The sequence below is a fragment of the Chelonia mydas genome, chromosome 17 (genome assembly GCF_015237465.2).
Source record: "Chelonia mydas isolate rCheMyd1 chromosome 17, rCheMyd1.pri.v2, whole genome shotgun sequence".
Taxonomy (NCBI): domain Eukaryota; kingdom Metazoa; phylum Chordata; order Testudines; family Cheloniidae; genus Chelonia; species Chelonia mydas.
Window position 1 is genome coordinate 7,612,960 of NC_051257.2, and position 17,729 is coordinate 7,630,688.

Sequence of the window (17,729 nt, forward strand, 5' to 3'; positions counted from 1 at the left end):
GATGTTTCAGAAGTAACGAGCACCCACAACTCTAATTGATTATTGTGGTAGCTCAGCACCTCTAAAAGTCTGACCTTGTGCATTTCAGTGTTTGTTTTTTAATTATTTAAATTTACAACCAAGCTTTTAGGACTCCCTGTTTTTTAAATGCCATTTTATTATTGTATTGCATTTTTGTTACCTATTATGTTTATTACAGATCAAATACAAGTTCAAGTACAAGTTATTTCCCCCTCCCTTCAGTCATAGGAAGGACGTTAGGCACACAAGTCAGTGACTAAAGCAGCATTGAGACAGTATAAATATACATACAGTATTGTTATAGGTTACAGTCCTGGAATCTTAAGACTCCACATCTCCTGTGGGAAAGCAGTCTTGTCTTTTACAAGCCCGCAGTGGCATTCACCTTGTAGGGCAGGGGGAATTTTATGATTCAGGACTCAACAATTTGTGTTTCATCCATTCATCCCACTTCCTCCATGTTTGCTTGGCTGTTCTGCAGGCAGACAAGCCTTTCCCTGTCTCATAATGATTTTTATGCTGGTGACCCACATTGAGTTGTAATGTACAGCCATGAGAGAGATGTGGGACAGAACCTCTTTATTTAGGCTATGCCAGATGAGAATAATTAAGCAGCTTCAAAAAGATCCTGATTACTTAGAGCAAGGGAAGTTGAACCCCATTTCATATACAGTTTTAAGGCAAAAAACTGCTTTTTTGGTTTGTTTGTTTTTTAAAGAGCCATGTTTATGTAGAATCCCGTACCGATATTGCGGCATTAACACTTAAAAACCCAGCCTGCTACCACAGGGCTGCTAGTCTACCATGCTACAGTGGAGATTTTCTTATTAGGATGAAATACTCCCTTAGAAGAGGAGAGAGCTGAAATTGGTTTATCTCTAACAGGAATTAGGTTAATGTTCATATGCTAAGTGTTCCACTGGTAACAGCTCTGCCCAGAACAAGTGTTCATCACTGATGGCAGCAGGTATGCCTAGGGAAAATTAAGAATATACATAGCTTTTATTCCCACCCTCCCTCCAGCTTCAGTTAAACAGCTTGGCACTGCCTCTTATAATGGCCGGGAGCCATATTATGTTGTGCTGTGATTGTCTCATAAGCTAAGTATGGTCACTAGTTGGATGGGAGACTCCAAGGAAAACCTAAGGTCTTCAGCCAGTGGTGGTGGCGGTTCGTTAGATGGGACTATCCCTGTTAGTTCGTACTGTTGCAGGGGCATTTGTCCTAAACTGTTAAACATCTGCTGTGTTCCACCATGGAGATGGATGCATTTCATTGGTTGGCGTATGGGCCCAGCTGCTGAAAGGTCTTTAGGTATCTAACCCCCGAGTTAGGTGCCTAACTATCTTCGAGGATTTGCGCTATGGATCTTTGTATCCCTTACCTACTCATAGTTAGTTTGTAAAGTGCTTTGAGATCATCAGAGGTTTATTTTATTTTCTCCACGGAAAGCTTTGCATCTGTATGTGTTAACTACCTTCCTAGTATTATTGTCCTTAGTGTACTTGTCTACATGATCCGATGTCACAGATGTATTTCGCATGTATTTTAACAATGCATATAAAAATAAGTTAAATGTTTATCTCACTAAACCTCCTGTTCATGTCTAGTTTTTATCCAAAAGAACTATTTAATCTGAGTGTGTGACAAATCAGCTTCCAGATCTCAAACACTCATTAAGATGTTTCTGGTTCAGTTTACTTTCCTTCTGGGTTGTAGACTGATTTAAATCGTAACAGTCTGGCTTTTTAAAAAACCTTAATTTGATGGCGTAAATTTATCCTCAAGGTTCCAACTAAGGGTATGTTTAAAACTGTTCCTGGTCACATACTGTGTGTTTTTTGTCTCACAGGTATTTGATAATGCCATAAACAAGTAATTACTAATCCAGTGAACTATTAAAAGTCAATAATGGTGAAGAATAGAGAGAAGGCTAGTTTTCTGACAAGCTGGTTTACCTTAATTAAACTGTTGAGTGATTAATATGGACAGCTGATCTGGTGGCTTTAATTAGATGCATTTAGAGTTTTGTGTGAATAAGAGATGTCTCGAACCATCCCATAGGTTAATGGCAATACAATACTCTTATCATAGGCATGTATCTTTCAAATGGCTCAGTAGATGGTTAATAACACGTTTTAAAGCTTGATTTGAAACGTCTCCTAATGGGTTATTAGAAAACAGAAACCTAGCATCGTTGGTCTTTTTTCCATATAAAACTGAATTTCCATAAAATGTTTAAAAAAAATACAGTCAAGTTGTTTAGTCCCACAGCTTAGGTTTTTGAATTACAAAATAGGTTATAGAAAACCCAATGCAAACGGGTCCATGGTGATTTTTAAAAATAATAATAACTATCAATGGGTCTAAAATTTTCCCATCGCTGTTAGAAACTCAAAGAGCTAGTGCATGGGAGCTTGACCAGTTTTTCTGTCCAAGTAGAGTGAAGTGCAAAAAGTAAACTAAAAGAACCTTAAAATAGATGTTAATCTTCCACCATTTATGCAGTTTTTAATAATTGTGGGTGGTATTAGTAGCACAGATAAAGGAAAAATAAATACGATTTTCATCTCCACGATGTCCTTCCAAAGAATGAAGGGAAAAAAATCTAGATTACGAAATTTTCAGATCAGATGCTGTAATTTATCATATGTTTGTCGATTTTCAGTTCAGAGCAGGAGTAACTCCTTTCCCGGATGTTGTTCCATCTTTTTTCTGATGTAATCTTAGCAGGCAAGAGGATGAGCTGTGCATGTCTGTATTATTACTTCTTAACTTGGAAGAGAAACTGAACAGGACTTTCCCTTTTCTACCTGATTTGATTAAAAACAAAACAAAAAACACAAAAAGCTTTTCCAGTGTAGTAGGTGGTTTTGTGGCTAGGGAGAAAAGCAGTTCTTAAGCTGTTGGGAGGATTTTGTGTTAAAACAAAAGTGATACACAGAGAGTGGAACTTTAAAAAGATTGGTTAAAACTGTTTAATCTCCACTAACAAATACATGGGCAGCTGGTTAAATTTAAATGAGATCGAGACCTCTGAAAAAGTCTAATCTGCTGCTAGATTTGGTCTTGCTTAGGCTGGGGAGTGACAACGTTTTTGATGAAAGGTGGGTCTTTGCTGCCAAGTCCCAGTGTAGAGTTTCTCATGGTTTGGGTGTGTACAGCTTGTTGGAGTTGTTTCTAATTTCTGTGTATTTGAACAAAAGTCTCCCACTTACCTTTGTACTAAGAACAGCGAACATGGTGTGAAATGCTGCTGCTTATATTGTCCTGTGTAGTTAACCCTTGTATTAGTTGAGTGTTAACTGGCTGGCAGACCTCCTGTTTGATATTACTAGTGCATGGAAACTAACCTGACTGACGGTGACTTTCACCTTAAAGTAACTGGTACAGTAACCACATTGAAATACCATGCTGCACCTCTACGTATACAAGGCTCATTGAATTGAAAGGTGATGGTACAACAACTTACACACACAACAGGTGGCTTTGATGGAGAGCAGTCTGAAGCCCCAGTTATTTTATAACAAGCATGCCTGCTGTGCCTTTGCTAATTTTACAAAGGTTTTCAATTGCCATGGAGACAAAATAACTTCTTTAAAATCCCAATCATGTTTCAAATGATAACAAGCAACATAAACCAAACTGGTTCCTATCGGATAATATGGCAGCACCTTCTTTTAGCTACCTATTAAACATCAGGTAAGACATAGGTGGATTTAAAAAAAAAAAAAAAATCCTGATTACAATCACACTTAAATACAGTAGCATAATGCTCAAAAGTGACTACAAAGGACATCATTAGAAACAAAGCTAGTTTTGATAGACAGTCCTACATTCTGTGTGCGGGAGAGCTCAGTCATGAGCCACAATTGTCCTTAAATAATCTCCTAATGGCGTTTTCTAAATCCCTGTGCTTCTGGCACAGGATCTTTTATGGGTATCTCCTTAACCAGGATAACATTTTTCTCCATTGTGTTTTAAGGGCGACTCGAAAGCTCTCGGTGGTGGCCCAACTGCTCTCACTGACGTCAGTGGAAATTTTAACATTGACTTGGGTGAGAGCAGAGCAAGGCGAACGTTGGCTGCTTTTGAAAATCTCACCTTTTAATTTTTTTTTGTGTGCAAATTTCAGTTATCTATTTTGTCAGCAATTGTGGATTTCAGGATCTCTTATGTTCTGATACGTTTTCAGATTTGTGGAAGCGTGGTCAAGAATTCTGTGTTCTGTTCCGCCAACTCTTGAGATCAACTTTGACAAATCACATGACCTCTCTGTGCCTATATTTACCCAGAGGGCACATAATGGCTCATGGGGGGGAGGGGGAGGGGTGTTACTAATTTCAATTAAGGCTTTCAACTGCTTTGCGGTGTGCTTGGATGAAAAACACGGTCTTAATGTGAAGTTTTACTAAGGGTATGTCTGCACTACAACTCTAAGTTGACCTGTGTGGGGTTCTGAGAACCAGGACTCTGAGCTCTGCGTAGCTCCCCACCCAGAGCCTAGTTGCCCCCCGGGCTCCCTGCTCCCAGCTGGGAATGTGTGTGTAGGGGGTGCAGCTGCTTGAGATTCTTGGCTTCCGGAGTGGGGAGCCTCCAGGCAGTGGCTCGGCTGGGAGTGGGGAGCCCGGGGCAGCTGGGCTCTAGCTGCCCGGCTTTCTTGTCAATTTCAGGGCTCCAGCGTGGAGGCATGAAATTGAGAAGACCGCTAATAGCTGAGGTAAGTAACACAGACACTGTATCGCCCTAACTACATGGACCTAAGCCCTACGCCTCTCGTGAAGGTAGCATTATTATGTTGGTGTAGTAGGGTACTTACATCGGTGGGACTCGGCTGTAGGGTGTGCACTGACATGGTTAGGTCAACGTAAACTGCCTTATGTTGGCCTAAATGTGTAGTGTAGACCAAACCTGAATGCTAACGTGCACAGGTGTAGCCATTAACCACAATAAAGGTCACCACCTGGCAGCAAAAGCAAATAACGTTCATGTGGATGACTTTATTCCACTCCTTTATAGCTAGAAAATGTGTGTCTAGCCTCCAGATTGCTGCTGTTTTGGGACAGGCGAGGGGCATTTAGGCGGGCTGCGGCACTATTGCTCTTACTGACGAATGGAACTTTGTGGTGGTCATTTAAAAGGACAGTTTTGTTCCCTTGTTAAGGGGAGAATGAGTTGGGAGGTGGTGGTGGGTGGATAAAAACAAATTATTCAAATCAAAGCCTTTTGCTGCTGATATTGCTTAACTCCAATTCTGTCTTCACACATCAGGGCTTAATGCTGATAGTGATTTACTTACACTTCCTAGTTAATAATTAGACATTGGGAGACACCATAGATCACTCCTAATGGAATATATGGGGTCTGATGAGAGTTTTCTGTTTTGACTAATAAATTTTAGCCGGAATCACCAGGCTTAATGAAATATTACGGCTTTGGAAATGTTTTAGGTCTTGTGCTGAAAAAATAGTGTTACTTTATTCAGTAAATGAATTGATCATTCATTGTGTATCCTGAGCCCTACCTGGCTCTGGAGTATGGGCTGAATGCAAGACTGTGAACTAGAAAGTGGAAAAACTAATCAAATCCTTAAAGACCAGAGGCAGCCAGGCAGGTCTACGCTGACTTTTTCAGTGGTAGCCTCTGGCTACATCCACTTTGATTTTAGTCACCATTGTTAGCATGATTTATAACTTCGGCTTTAAGACTCACACTATTTAGATGTAATAAGATGCTTCGTGGCTTTTATTTCCATTTCCTAATTTCCCTCCTGTCCCTGGTTTTTCCCCCCTTCCCCTCCTCTCTATCCCCCACAACCTCTTGAATCTTGCAGTTGCCCTGCACTGAAAGAACATTTCACCTTCAGTTCCCAGGTGAAGAAAACAGGTCTTTCTTGACTGACGGCTGAACTGCTTATGGACCTGTTGGCTCATGGGTGCTGCTCCGGTTTACAAGCTTTAGTCTCCTCCTGTTGTTGCATGCAACTTTCCCTCCTTAACACTAATGGGAGGGATTCTCTGTAGTGCAGAATAGAAGACCCCAAAGGGATAAAAAGATGCCCGCTTTACTCTGACAGCAAGTGCTCTTATGCAGTTAATTTATGGAAGAGCCACGCCCCCGTGACCAGTGTCCTAACTCCTGCAGAGTCCAGATTCTCTTGTCCTCGATGCTCACACTGCAGCACGTTAGCGGTCCTGTCTACCGAGCATCTGTGGCCAGAGCTCCGATGGAGGGATCCATCTCACTCACCACCATGCCAAAAATTCCATTAAAAGCCTGCAGGAACAAATGCACCTCGTGCTGTCTGTCTTGGGGGTAGCTGCAGCTGCACCTTTTAGCCACCAAACTCAGGATTTGGTGAGCCACAAAAGGGAAGAGTTCCCTCTGCTGCAGATGTCTTGCTGCACAGGTTTTGAGTTTAACTCAGGATATGACAGCAGAAGTAACCCAGCTGATCTTGCCTGTCATGACAAAGGCACCTCCTCAGATATTCAGGTCCTAGACCGCTCAGAGATGTATAGATTGTACCTACTGCCTTGTACTGCACCCTGAAGCAAAGGGGTAACTAGTGCAAGGGGTTGCATAGGAATGATACATACTCGCAGTCACCCATCCCGGTCAGGAGGCAAGCAACCGTGTTCTGTGCCAGGGAAGCTCCTTATAGAGTGCCCTGCAGTAATGCAGTCTGGAGTGAACGTTGATTAGATACACTGTGGTCACAGTGGTGCCGTTAAACCATTCTGGATTCAGGAAGACATTTCCCTCTTGAGATTGCGTAGGTTCAGTGCAAACATAGAGAGTCCAGATGGATGTCTGAGGGTTGGCACTGTACCTTTCAGCAAAGCAACACAGTAAGAGCTGGGGTTCTCAAACGTCATTGTTTCGCGACCCGCTTCTGAGAACAAAAATTACTGACCCCAGGAGGAGGGACCGAAGCCTGAGCCCGCCCAAGGCCCGCTGCCCCAGGGTGGGGGTGTGTGTGGGGGGGGACTCAAAGCCCAAGGGCTTCAGCCCCAGGGCTGAAGTCCTTGGGCTTTGGCTCCGGCCCTGGTTAGAGGGTCTCGGGTTTTGGCCCCAGGCCCCAGCAAGTCTAAGCCAGCCCTGGCAACTCCATTAAAATGTGGTTGCGACCCGCTTCGGGTCCCAACCCACAGTTTGAGAACCGCTGCAGTAGAGCATAGAGATATGGCAACTTCGGGAACTATTTTTTTCTTATGCATATTAGCAATCAAACAATGACAGAACCGTTGCGGACGGTGTGTTGATAGATAATTGGACTATCACCTTGTGTTTATGTACCATGTACCTGGATGCAGACAGCCTTCTGCAAGTTAGCATTTGTAATGAAAACTTAAATACTTTAGAGGCAAGGCATTTGTAGTTAAAGTTTTGACTAGTGGAGTCTGTTCTAAATAGACCTTGGATTTCTGATGTTTCAGAAACTCTTTCTGCCTGAGATTCGTCAACGTAGTGACACGTGTATTTATCCTCCAAGAGCTTGTGTTCATATGTAAACATGCCTTTTAGGATCCTAATTTGGAACAAAGGCATCTCCACAGATGTATTCAGAGCTCAGTGCAAGTTTAAACAGTAAGTGATTTAGAAGTTAGCATGCACATTGGGCAGGTAATGAATAGAATATATATTGTGTGTGTGTCTCATGAATCCGATTGATGGGATCCTGTCAACGCTTTCAAAGCTTCTACCATAAATTGCTGCCTTTCTTTCCTTGATGCTCTTAGGATATCCACAATGCAGTCACACATGTACTCGCGTGTACTTGACGTGTTCTAACTACAGTGAGGGTCTGTAATTTATCAAAGATGTTCATCTTGGGGACTCTTACCCCACCACTTGCTTCTGGCAGTGTTCTAGCCAGGATACTGAGCTAGGTGGACCAGTGTTTTAATCCAGTATGATACTCTCAAGGGGCAGTATCATCATGAATGGGTAATGATGGGACCCCTATAGAATGTAGATGATTTTACAGTGAAATAGGTTACACCTGCAGTAGTTGATTAACCTAAAATAACTCACTAGTTTGTACCACTGCTTGTGTCTGTGCTGCTGGGAGCTGTTCCTCAACCATTTGGAGTAAAAAAATAAATATGGGGAATGTGTAGAAACGATATTATAAAGTAGATGTGTGTATTTACATAATTGCATATTTCGTATAGTGTTTTAGGGGTGGGCGCTGTTAATGTGCATAAGAAGGCTTTTGCAATTCTCTTCCCTCACTGTCAGGATAAATCATCCCCCAAGGGCCAGTTCCCTGCAATACGAACGAAGGTTGTCTTAAAAAACAGTGCCCTTGTGATGTATTTATGATCGATATTCCCTGTTTGCAAATGGGGAAACCTGAGGCACAAAGAGGTTAGGTGACTTTCCCAAGGTTGTACAGTGAGTTGGTGTCAGAGTTGGGACTAGAACCAAGGTTGCGTAATTCGCTCCCCATACTTTATCCACTCGTCTGTGTTGCTCCCCAGTTGTATGGCGTTGCAATTATTTGTACTTCTGTGTGCTGGAAAGGGCAATGTCCACATAAGCATTTTCCAGGCTGTGGGTAAGTGGATACTGTACGTGAGGAAGGAATCGTGAATTTTAGTAGTATGTGGAGAAGGGACGGAACAGGAAAACTGCCTTTTATTCTTCAAAGCTGCTGATTGCATTACTGGGCTGCAGTATCCCAGTCTCTGCCAGCACTACCCTGTAGCTTTCCCTATACACTTGTGTCAAAGAACCAAGATAAGTGTGGACGGTGAACATGACGTTGCTGGAATAGGAAGAAACCACTGGAACGTAGCCACACCATTTCTTCCTGTTTTTAAAACTCTCCCTCCCACCTTGCTTCTGACAGAATATTGACTAGAAACCAAGATCCCATTTTTGCTTAGCCTTAAGGGCAGCCGTTTACAGAGTAGCAGTGTTACACAGGTTTACTGTGTCGTATGTCTGTGTAACACTGGATTTGGATCTTGTATTTAGCTGCCAGAAGTGACTGTGATGAAGTGGGAGAGATAAACTGATAGATTGTGTGCCAGAAAGATGTTGGGAATCAATCAGATAAACGGGGCAGAGAAATAGCTTGCTGTTTTCTAGTGATAATAAACCGGTGGCCTCTGGTCCCTGCATTTTTAAATGTAATTGCTGTAGAAATAATCTCCCAATATAAGCAAATGAAAAAACATCACGGGAGGTGTTCTTAATTGAGCTTGAGTTGCCTTTTCTCTTTCGCAATAAAATGTGTGACTTTTGAAGGTGGGGGTACAAAGCTTCCTTTTGTTTAAATCTCTACTTTATTTAAAAGAAAAAAAAACCCTCAGGAGATATTTATTGGTAAATGTTGGTAAACATTAATTTCACTGTATACATACAAACTGATGCAGAAATATTTCCATCGATGACAACAGAAATTCACAGATGGCCAAAGAAAGAAAAACGCTGCTTGAGAACTTTAGAATTTGATTTAAGACTATTTGCTTTGTATATTTTGACATGTGAAGTTGACAAATTTGTGTTTTAATGGTTATCAAGCTTTAACTTTTTGAATCTCTATATCTGCTGTCATTAAATAATGTCTGAGTACCCTCCATAATTTTCCACAACTGTTCAAATTTAAATAAACACATACATTATTATCCATCAAAATTATATATATATAAAAAAAATCAAAGAATGCCAAGTCTATTTCGATCACTTTTTGGGGGTGGGGGGGAGAGACGGGGTGATTTTCACCTGCTTATTTCAGTGATTTGCTCATGCTGTTGGAATCCCCATAGTGCATTAGTTTCTTACATAGAGCAATACTTGAGGACATCTTTTAATGTCACAGCTGTGCAGAGGTGATTGGAAGCAGAGTCTAAGGCAGGCTGTTGTAAATTGCAGTGTTTGGGCGTGGAGGGGAGTGTACTAAGCTGCAGCGCCATCTCTTTGGTGTTGCATCATGGTTGCACAATTCTTGCCCCCAGAGTTCTGGCGGCCAGCTGGGGTCAGGTATGTTCTCATTCTTTCACCTTGCCTGCATGTACTCCTTGGGCAGGATAAGTGTTGCATCCAGCACTGTGACTTCTCCCCACCTTACGCTCAAGGGCTTTGGGGGGCAATGATTGAAATGAATGGAAATCTTTCTGTTGATTGTCATGGTACCTCAATTAGCCACTGGACTCCAGCTGTCCCTGTTGTGCAGAAGTACAAGGCAGGGGAAGCCCTCCTTAGACATCTTTGTGAAAGACAAAAAGACTGATTCTTCAGTTTCTTTTGAGTTTCAAATGCCATTTGAGATGCGGCCTGTTGTATTAATTTAGATGGAATATATGGGACAGAGGTGTTAACATAAGCCAGTCGCTGTCCATCATTAAACGGTGTTAAACAAGGTCTGGGGTTTGGTATACAAAAACCTCAGCCTGTTTAGTATCGTGGTGCAAACACCAGTAAAAATCCTTTCAACTTTTCATTAAAAATACAGAAAAGAACTAAGAGTTAAAGCATTTGGAAGGTTAAGTATTGATTAAGACTTTCATTTTAACATTTCTTGTTTCCTTTCCCGTTAACTGGAGAGAGTTTTAAAAGGAACCCCCCCTCTTGTCTGACAGTCTCTTAGATGGTATCAAAGATGGTGATATCTGTCCTTTTGGGGAAAAAAGAAGACGTTAGTTGAGATGAGCAGCAGCTGTTGTTAAAGTCTGATCCCATTTTGTTTCAGGTGGTGTTGGGGATTCTGTTGGAGCTGGTAGGGGTGGTGATGTCATCTTGATACCTCTCTTTGGCCAAACTGGTCAGGATGTCCCTCAGGATGAGGACAAAGATGGTCAAAGGTCCCAGTAGACAGTGGGGGTGACAGCCAGGATGGTAAAGCTTGCATCAGTAGTTTCCATCTGTTCTTTCTATTTCCCCCCCAAAGTGTCCTCCTTTATGAACCCAAAAAGAGAGCGATGGGTAGAATAGCTCATCCCCTCATTATTTTGTCCACCAATTGGGCCTAATATCTGACACTCCAATTTTGATTCATTAATTTCTGGTTCCACATCTTCTGTTTTTAACCAAGCATGATTTTAACATAGTCCTTGAACCATCTCAGTAGGTCCTTTTGTTGACAGTCTGTCTCCTTTTCCCATCAATATTTGTTATAGGTTATTGTGACATCTTATGAACCTTCACATACTTTTTACGGTTAAGTGCAAATTAGAGTACATTTGTAGGTTCAGTTATCACAACAGGAACTCTGTCACCATGAATGAAACAGTGACATTTTGGGAAGTCTGCAACTTGGGAGATCATGTTGATTTTATTTTTGTTCTGTACGCAAGCTATACAGCATATAATATCTAGCTCGTGGTGTTAAACAGACATTGGTCAGGTATCCCAGAAGGCTGCATGCGACACCCTACTGGCTGAGGAAGATGCACAGATAAAACCCAACCCTTTTCCCCAGAACTTGGAAAAGAAATAGGAAGGTCTGTTTTAGCATCTGGATGCTGGCTGTAAAGCATTCTGCCTTGCTGATCCTCAGAGCAAACGTGATTGCCTTACCAGGGTGTGACTCTTATTTTGTGTAGTTTTTTTTTTTTTAAATGTTAGGAGAGGCAAGTGGGATTATGGGGCAGAGGTATCATTGCAGCCCCTGAAATATAGCCCTCGAAACACCCACTGTTAATGGAAGCAGTGTACGTAATTCCCCACAGCCTCTGAAAATTCAGCCTCTTTTGTGCCTCCCAGAGACCGAAGAACCTGCAGGTCAGTGAAGTGCTAGCTCAGCCATTCACCCTGTCTGCTCTGATGAGGGAAGAGAGGCCATATTCCACTTGTAAGGCTTCTTTCTAGCTAAGGCTCTTGGAAGGATCTGAGCGTATCATTCCATTGTAGAATCACCACTTTTTCTGCAGTTCCACCCCCCCCCCCCTTTTTTTTTTTACTGCCAAAAGCCACTCAGTATCGTGCTTTCAGTTCAGAGAGTGGGACCCCCTCCGAGATCACTGCTAATTGTAAATGATGGGAGGCATTGCATAGCCAGATGTTGCAATATGCTGGTCTCCTGGAGGGAAGAGGAGTCTGAGGGAAGTTGCTTGTCATATTGGACCACTTTGTCTAAGTGGGTGCAGTTCCGTTCAAGACAATAATATTTGCGATGGGATTAGATGAAATAAAAATGGGGTATGTGCAGGTAGAAGTAAACTTCCTGTCTTGGGCATGTTTTTACATATTTGCCTAGTATAAGGGGCAAATAAACACACTCACTCACTCACTCACTCTTCTGAAGCATCTGAAACTGACCGACAGGTTACCCTACACACTATAGGTCTTATTTTGTGTGACAGTTCCTGTGCTCCCATGAGCTGCACCTTCGTACACCACCTAGGACTGCACTGTTTGTATTACGAGAGTGCCTACTTCACTCTTTAAGCTCCCCTAAGAAATGGATTGCATTTTCAGTTACTGCCCAGCGCTGGCTGATCCACCACCATCCCACCCATTTAGACGTAAGATCATCAGTTCTTCATCCCATTGATGGGAGACTAACGTTTGATCCAGTGTGCTACAGCATCCTTCCCCTCTATATCTGCCTGACCTTCTCAGCTGATACAGATGGGTCGGGCTAAACTAATCATAAAATGATGAAGGGAATGCTGCACTAGTCATTGATCCATCTGAAATTAACTGTAGCACAATAAGTCTTCCTAATGGCCTTCAGTTATATGCTCCAGTCATGGATTTTTTTTCTTTTCTAAAGAAGGGGTTAACATGAATTCACCTGCTCTTTTGCCACTGGGTTTTGTTTTATCGATTGTACTTTTTTCAGAGGCGTCCCTGCCATGTCACTCAAAATTCCTGCTGTCTTGTAAAGCTAGCTGGGGCTAAGAAAACAGTAATGCCTTTGGTATGTGGACAGGGTTTCTCAAAAAAAAAATAAAAAAAATAATAATAATAATTAAGGCAGCGAGGCACATAAATTCCACCTAAATTCCTAAGGCTCCTTTGAAAATCTCAAACTCAGTGCTGACCTGTGTTTAATGTGCTTTTACATTTGGTCATTCTCTTCCCTCCTCCAGCTCCTTCGAGAACTTATAGAACGGAAAACCAGTTCACTGGACCCCAACGATCAGGTGGCCATGGGCAGGTAAGCGATGAGCTGTAGTTGTCTATATTCTGTGTTAACTAGCTGCACCCTACAGCCACTTAGATTCCATGGGTGTAAAACTTCCCAAAAGTTCCCAGTCCTGCTTCTTTATGTGTGACGGGTTCCCCCTGGGGTGCCACCTGGAACTGGGGTACCACTGAGCCCTCTGAACCGCCAGCCTGGGCTCCCTCTCTCACTGTGCTGCTGTGACAAGCTGCAGACCCACTCCCAGTTCTAAACTTTCACCAGCATTCACACAGGTAGGGACACACCCAGCTGCAGTTTCATGCAGGCTCTTTGACTAGCCACTTCACAAACCAACAGTAGAAAGGCTAAAGCCAAGGTAACTCTCAGCTCCCCAGGCACCCCCCATCCCCACCGCCCGGAGCATAAACCCAAAATTATACCATCTTGCACTGCACAGGGAACTGTACAGCGCAAGCTCATAGAGTTCACCCCCCACTCCTCAGTGTGGAGAGGAATATACAACAGCCTTTGCCCCTAGAGCTACAATTTCTCATGCATTTCACTCCAACTCATTGGTTTAGATAAAGCAAAAACAAGTTTATTAACTACACAGGATAGATTTTAAGTTATTATAAGCGATAGCAAACAGATCAAAGCAGATTACCTAGTAAATAAACAAAAACGCCAACTAAGTCTAAGATGCTAGAAAGATAGGATATGAATTAGCAAATTCTCACCCTAGCTGATGATACAAGCAGGCTGCAGATTCTTAAGGCACCATCTACACTTGCTTTGCAGCTTGTTTCGTATACAGGCTAGAAATCCCTTCAGCCTGGGTCCAGCACTTCCCATAATTGAGTCTTTGTTCCTCAGCTGTTTCCAGGAGTCGTCTTTTGTGGGGAGTGAAGAACCACCAATGATGTCACTCCCTGCCTTATATAGCTTTAGCATATGGCGGGAACCCTTTGTCCCAAACCTCAGTTTGTGGAAAAACACTGACATCCCAAGATGGAGTCCAGAGTCACGTGGCCTGGTCACAGGCCCTGGCACACCTTGCTGAGTCATAGCGGCCATTACTTACAGGCCATCTGGAGCCTTCTCAGGAAGGCTCACCAGGTGATGGATAAGTTTCTCCTAAGACCTATTGTTTTCCCTAATGGCTCATTGCCCTGAATAGGCCCTTCCCCACCCACAATCTAGACTGAAAGCATCTTGCCTAGTGGGCGTCACCCAGGCGTAACTACATTTGAAATACATAGTCAATATTCATCACTTCAGAAACAAAAGTGATACATGCATACAAATAGGATAATCCTATTCAGCAAATCATAACTTTTCCAATGACACCTCACATGACTTATCTTGTACAAAATGCATCATAATTATGCCATAATCATGTCATGTAATAATAACACTATGAAGAATATGGGATGCAGTGTTACAGTGTGGTTTTGCAACTGATCTCATGGAGAGCAGCTGGGTGTAATAACAAGATGATTGGTTAAAAGCAGAGGCATAATATCAGCTAGGCAGGGTATTCCCAGTGAGGACTCTGTGGCTCTGGACCCACATTGCCAGAACTTGTATTTGCTGGCCTTCATGTTACAAGGCCCCACTGGTTTGCCAAACCTGGAGAGGTAAGGGGGCTGGATGGGGGGGAGGGGAGGCTGGGATATGCTGGACTGGGAAATGCTGCTGGGATGTTAGGTAAGAGCAGCAGCTCTTGTACGGAGCTTGTAACAAGTCTTGTAACAAACTTCAGAACGATTGAATTCAGCTGTTGGTGCAGCACCTAGAGGAATGGGTTATAAATAAATAAAACCGATAAATCACCCTAATAATAAGTAATGGCTTAAAGATGATGCCTGAAAGCATTATTACTCTTTTGCAGCCAGACGTATTTCTTTTCAAAGCCCCCTGCACTCTTTCTCGCTTTCAAGACTTGCTTTTCCTGTCTACCCCAAGTTTGGGGAAAAGAGTCTTGATCTACCCTGACAAATGTGCTCTAGATGAAGCGACAGCTCACTGGTGAAATTTGGGATCAGATTATGAACTGTGATTTGTCGTCCTATAAAGAATCAAACCTGCTGTATAGTGTGGGGTTCCCTTGTATGCACTTTCCCTGCTGTTTTTAAAAAAAAAAAAAAAAAAAAAAGAGAGAAAAGGTACAGTACAATTAAAACAGCGTACGGGAATGTTTCCTGGGTGCCAAAAATAAAATGTGTGCTTTGCGGGAAGCTCTTATTTCTCACTCTAATTCTGTGGCTAGAAAATACAGAACATTCCAAAAACTGCTTAATGAACAGTATACATTTAAATAGCCACAGGCCATAATTTAGAAAAGCATAAAAGGAAAGGAAAGCTGAAAATGATAGAATAGAATTCTCCACTGAAAAGTGATATGGGGATGTGTGTGTATAGGGGGAGAGGAAGGGAAAATGCTTTATGAAATTTTGTGTGGGTGAAATAACTTTTGTCCATGTGAAATATGACTTGAATTTTAGTGCGGTAGGTCAAATTTATTTTGTGTATGTCTGGAATATTATGGAAAGCTATTCACTATAATTTAACGTGGCATAGCCAAAATTGCATTTAAGTGGTGATTACATTGTACATTTATCTGACTTTACAATAAAATAGATTACAGTCATTAAGATTATATTAAGATTGCGGTAATTGGATTTTGCTAGATTTTTTCCCCTGATGTTGGGTTTTCATTGTATAAATCAGGTAGGATGATGCTTGTTTCTTTTTTTAAAAAAAAAATGTTTGTATCTAGTAGCAGTTTATTTCCCCCTGTGGAAACTTCTTTGACTTGAGCAAGCTCTGTGTAAGGAATAGGACCCTCCCTTCTACAGAGTGATGGGGAATAAGCAGCACTTGTTGCTTTCCTTTTGTTTGTTTTTATTAAGAAATGCACTTACCATTAGGCAGTGGTTTTGGTGGGGGATTGGCCAGTTATTATAGTCAGAGGTAGTGGGAAAGAAACACTCGCTTGTAATTTTATATACGCTTTCCAAAAGCCTGGAAGGAAACTCATTCAAATGGAACTGTTGTATAACGTTAAATCTGTTTATGTAGTTAGTATAACCCACCCCACTAAAAGAACCAGCTACATATGTAGCTTATGACAAATGGAGAAAGGTAAACAATCTATTCTACTGCGTGCGTTCTTTATACAAAATACAACTTATTGTAATAGCTGGGGCGGGGGGGGGAGCAGTAATCCTTTAAGGGTTTTTACTGGCCTTAGCATTTCTGTTGATGAAGAAAATCTTTTGAATTCTAAAGATTCTTTCTTTAAAAAAAAAAAATCATTAGCCAAGAAAGAATAAAAACATAGGGCCAGATTGTACCTGCTGTGGCTTTTTCCTGCACACGGGATGTGAATTCCCACTGAATATTAATCATTACATCAAGACCAGGACAGCTTATCTGTCTCCCCAAGAATGGCTGGGGCTTCAGCCCCTGAGATCTGCCAGAGTCCATGGTCATCTACACATAGGCTCTAATGTTCCCTGTGCTCTCCTGTTTGTAGCTATGTACTCCTCCTCAGGGGTATTTCAGTACGTAGTATGGGGAGACTGGTGTGTGCTATTGAAAACTAGGGCAGCGTTAGCTTGCGATAGGGTCCTGTACAGGGCTCAGGTGAGGGACAGTGCCACAGTTATTTAGGATACCAACTTTTGAGCGAAGAACAATGCTGTGGGCATTTGAGCTTTTCAGACTGCATTTCCATGGTTTTTGCCATTGTCACCTTGTGACTCTTCCTAAAAACTGGCCTGATCAAACAGCCCTAGCAATGATACGTAACCACCACTTTGGATTCCCCAGGCAGTGGCTGGCCATCCAGAAGTTACGAAGCAAAATACAGAAGAAAGTGGACCGAAAAGCCAGCAAAGGAAGGAAAATCCGGTGAGTGGCAGCTTCTTCAAACTACAGAGAAGAAACTCTTGTCTCACCAGTTGTAACCTGACTGCCCCGTTTTGGCACTGAAATGTGTTGCCAGACTTGTTTTGTCCTGGCAAGGTAGAAGATGTTGCTCTGAGACATGCCCGTTACGGGGGAGGGAGCTCTTAATGACTCTAGAACTAGTGATCAGTTGGATATAATCGGAGCGGGAATTGCTCAAATCAGTCCTTACAAGAATGTTGCATTGGGCATAAAAAATGCCAGGGAGAGACTTTCAGAAATGCCTAAGAGATTGAGGGCCACAACTCCCAATGAAAGTGAGTGGGACTTGTGCTCCTAAATCCTTTAAGGCTAGATTTACAAAGGTATTTAGTTGCCTAAAGATGCAGATAGGTGCATATGCCTCCGTTAGGCACCTAATTGCGGTAGACTTTCAATAGAGATGAGGTGAGTGAGGTAATACCTTTTAATAAACTTTCAATGGGAGTTAGGTGCCCATCCAGGTTAGGTGCTCTTGTAAGTCCCACTAGCCACCTACCTGCATTTTTAGGCACTTCAATTCTTTTGCAAATCTGGCCCTAAATTTTGTGACCTTTTCCTTCTAATGTTTGCATTTGCAAACTCTTCCAGGTTGTGTGGTGAGAATGGAAAGTGTGTAGAGGAGCTGGGATTTGTTCCCCTTTGCAGAGCAGGTGCATTGCTCTTCCTGAGTTCA

The 17,729-nt window shown here is 42.3% G+C and overlaps 1 protein-coding gene across 3 annotated transcripts in view; it reads left to right on the forward strand.

Moving 5' to 3' along the window:
• AATF (apoptosis antagonizing transcription factor) overlaps positions 1-17,729 on the forward strand; it is an 82,314-nt gene that overhangs the window by 38,935 nt on the left and 25,650 nt on the right. For 2 of the 3 annotated variants that reach the window (XM_037880669.2, XM_043531255.1), the window contains exons 9-10: positions 13,068-13,135; positions 16,937-17,017. In XM_037880669.2, the coding sequence (XP_037736597.2) occupies positions 13,068-13,135; positions 16,937-17,017 (149 nt within the window). The remainder of the gene's footprint in view (positions 1-13,067; positions 13,136-16,936; positions 17,018-17,729) is intronic. The other variant, XM_043531256.1, reaches the window with a different exon arrangement.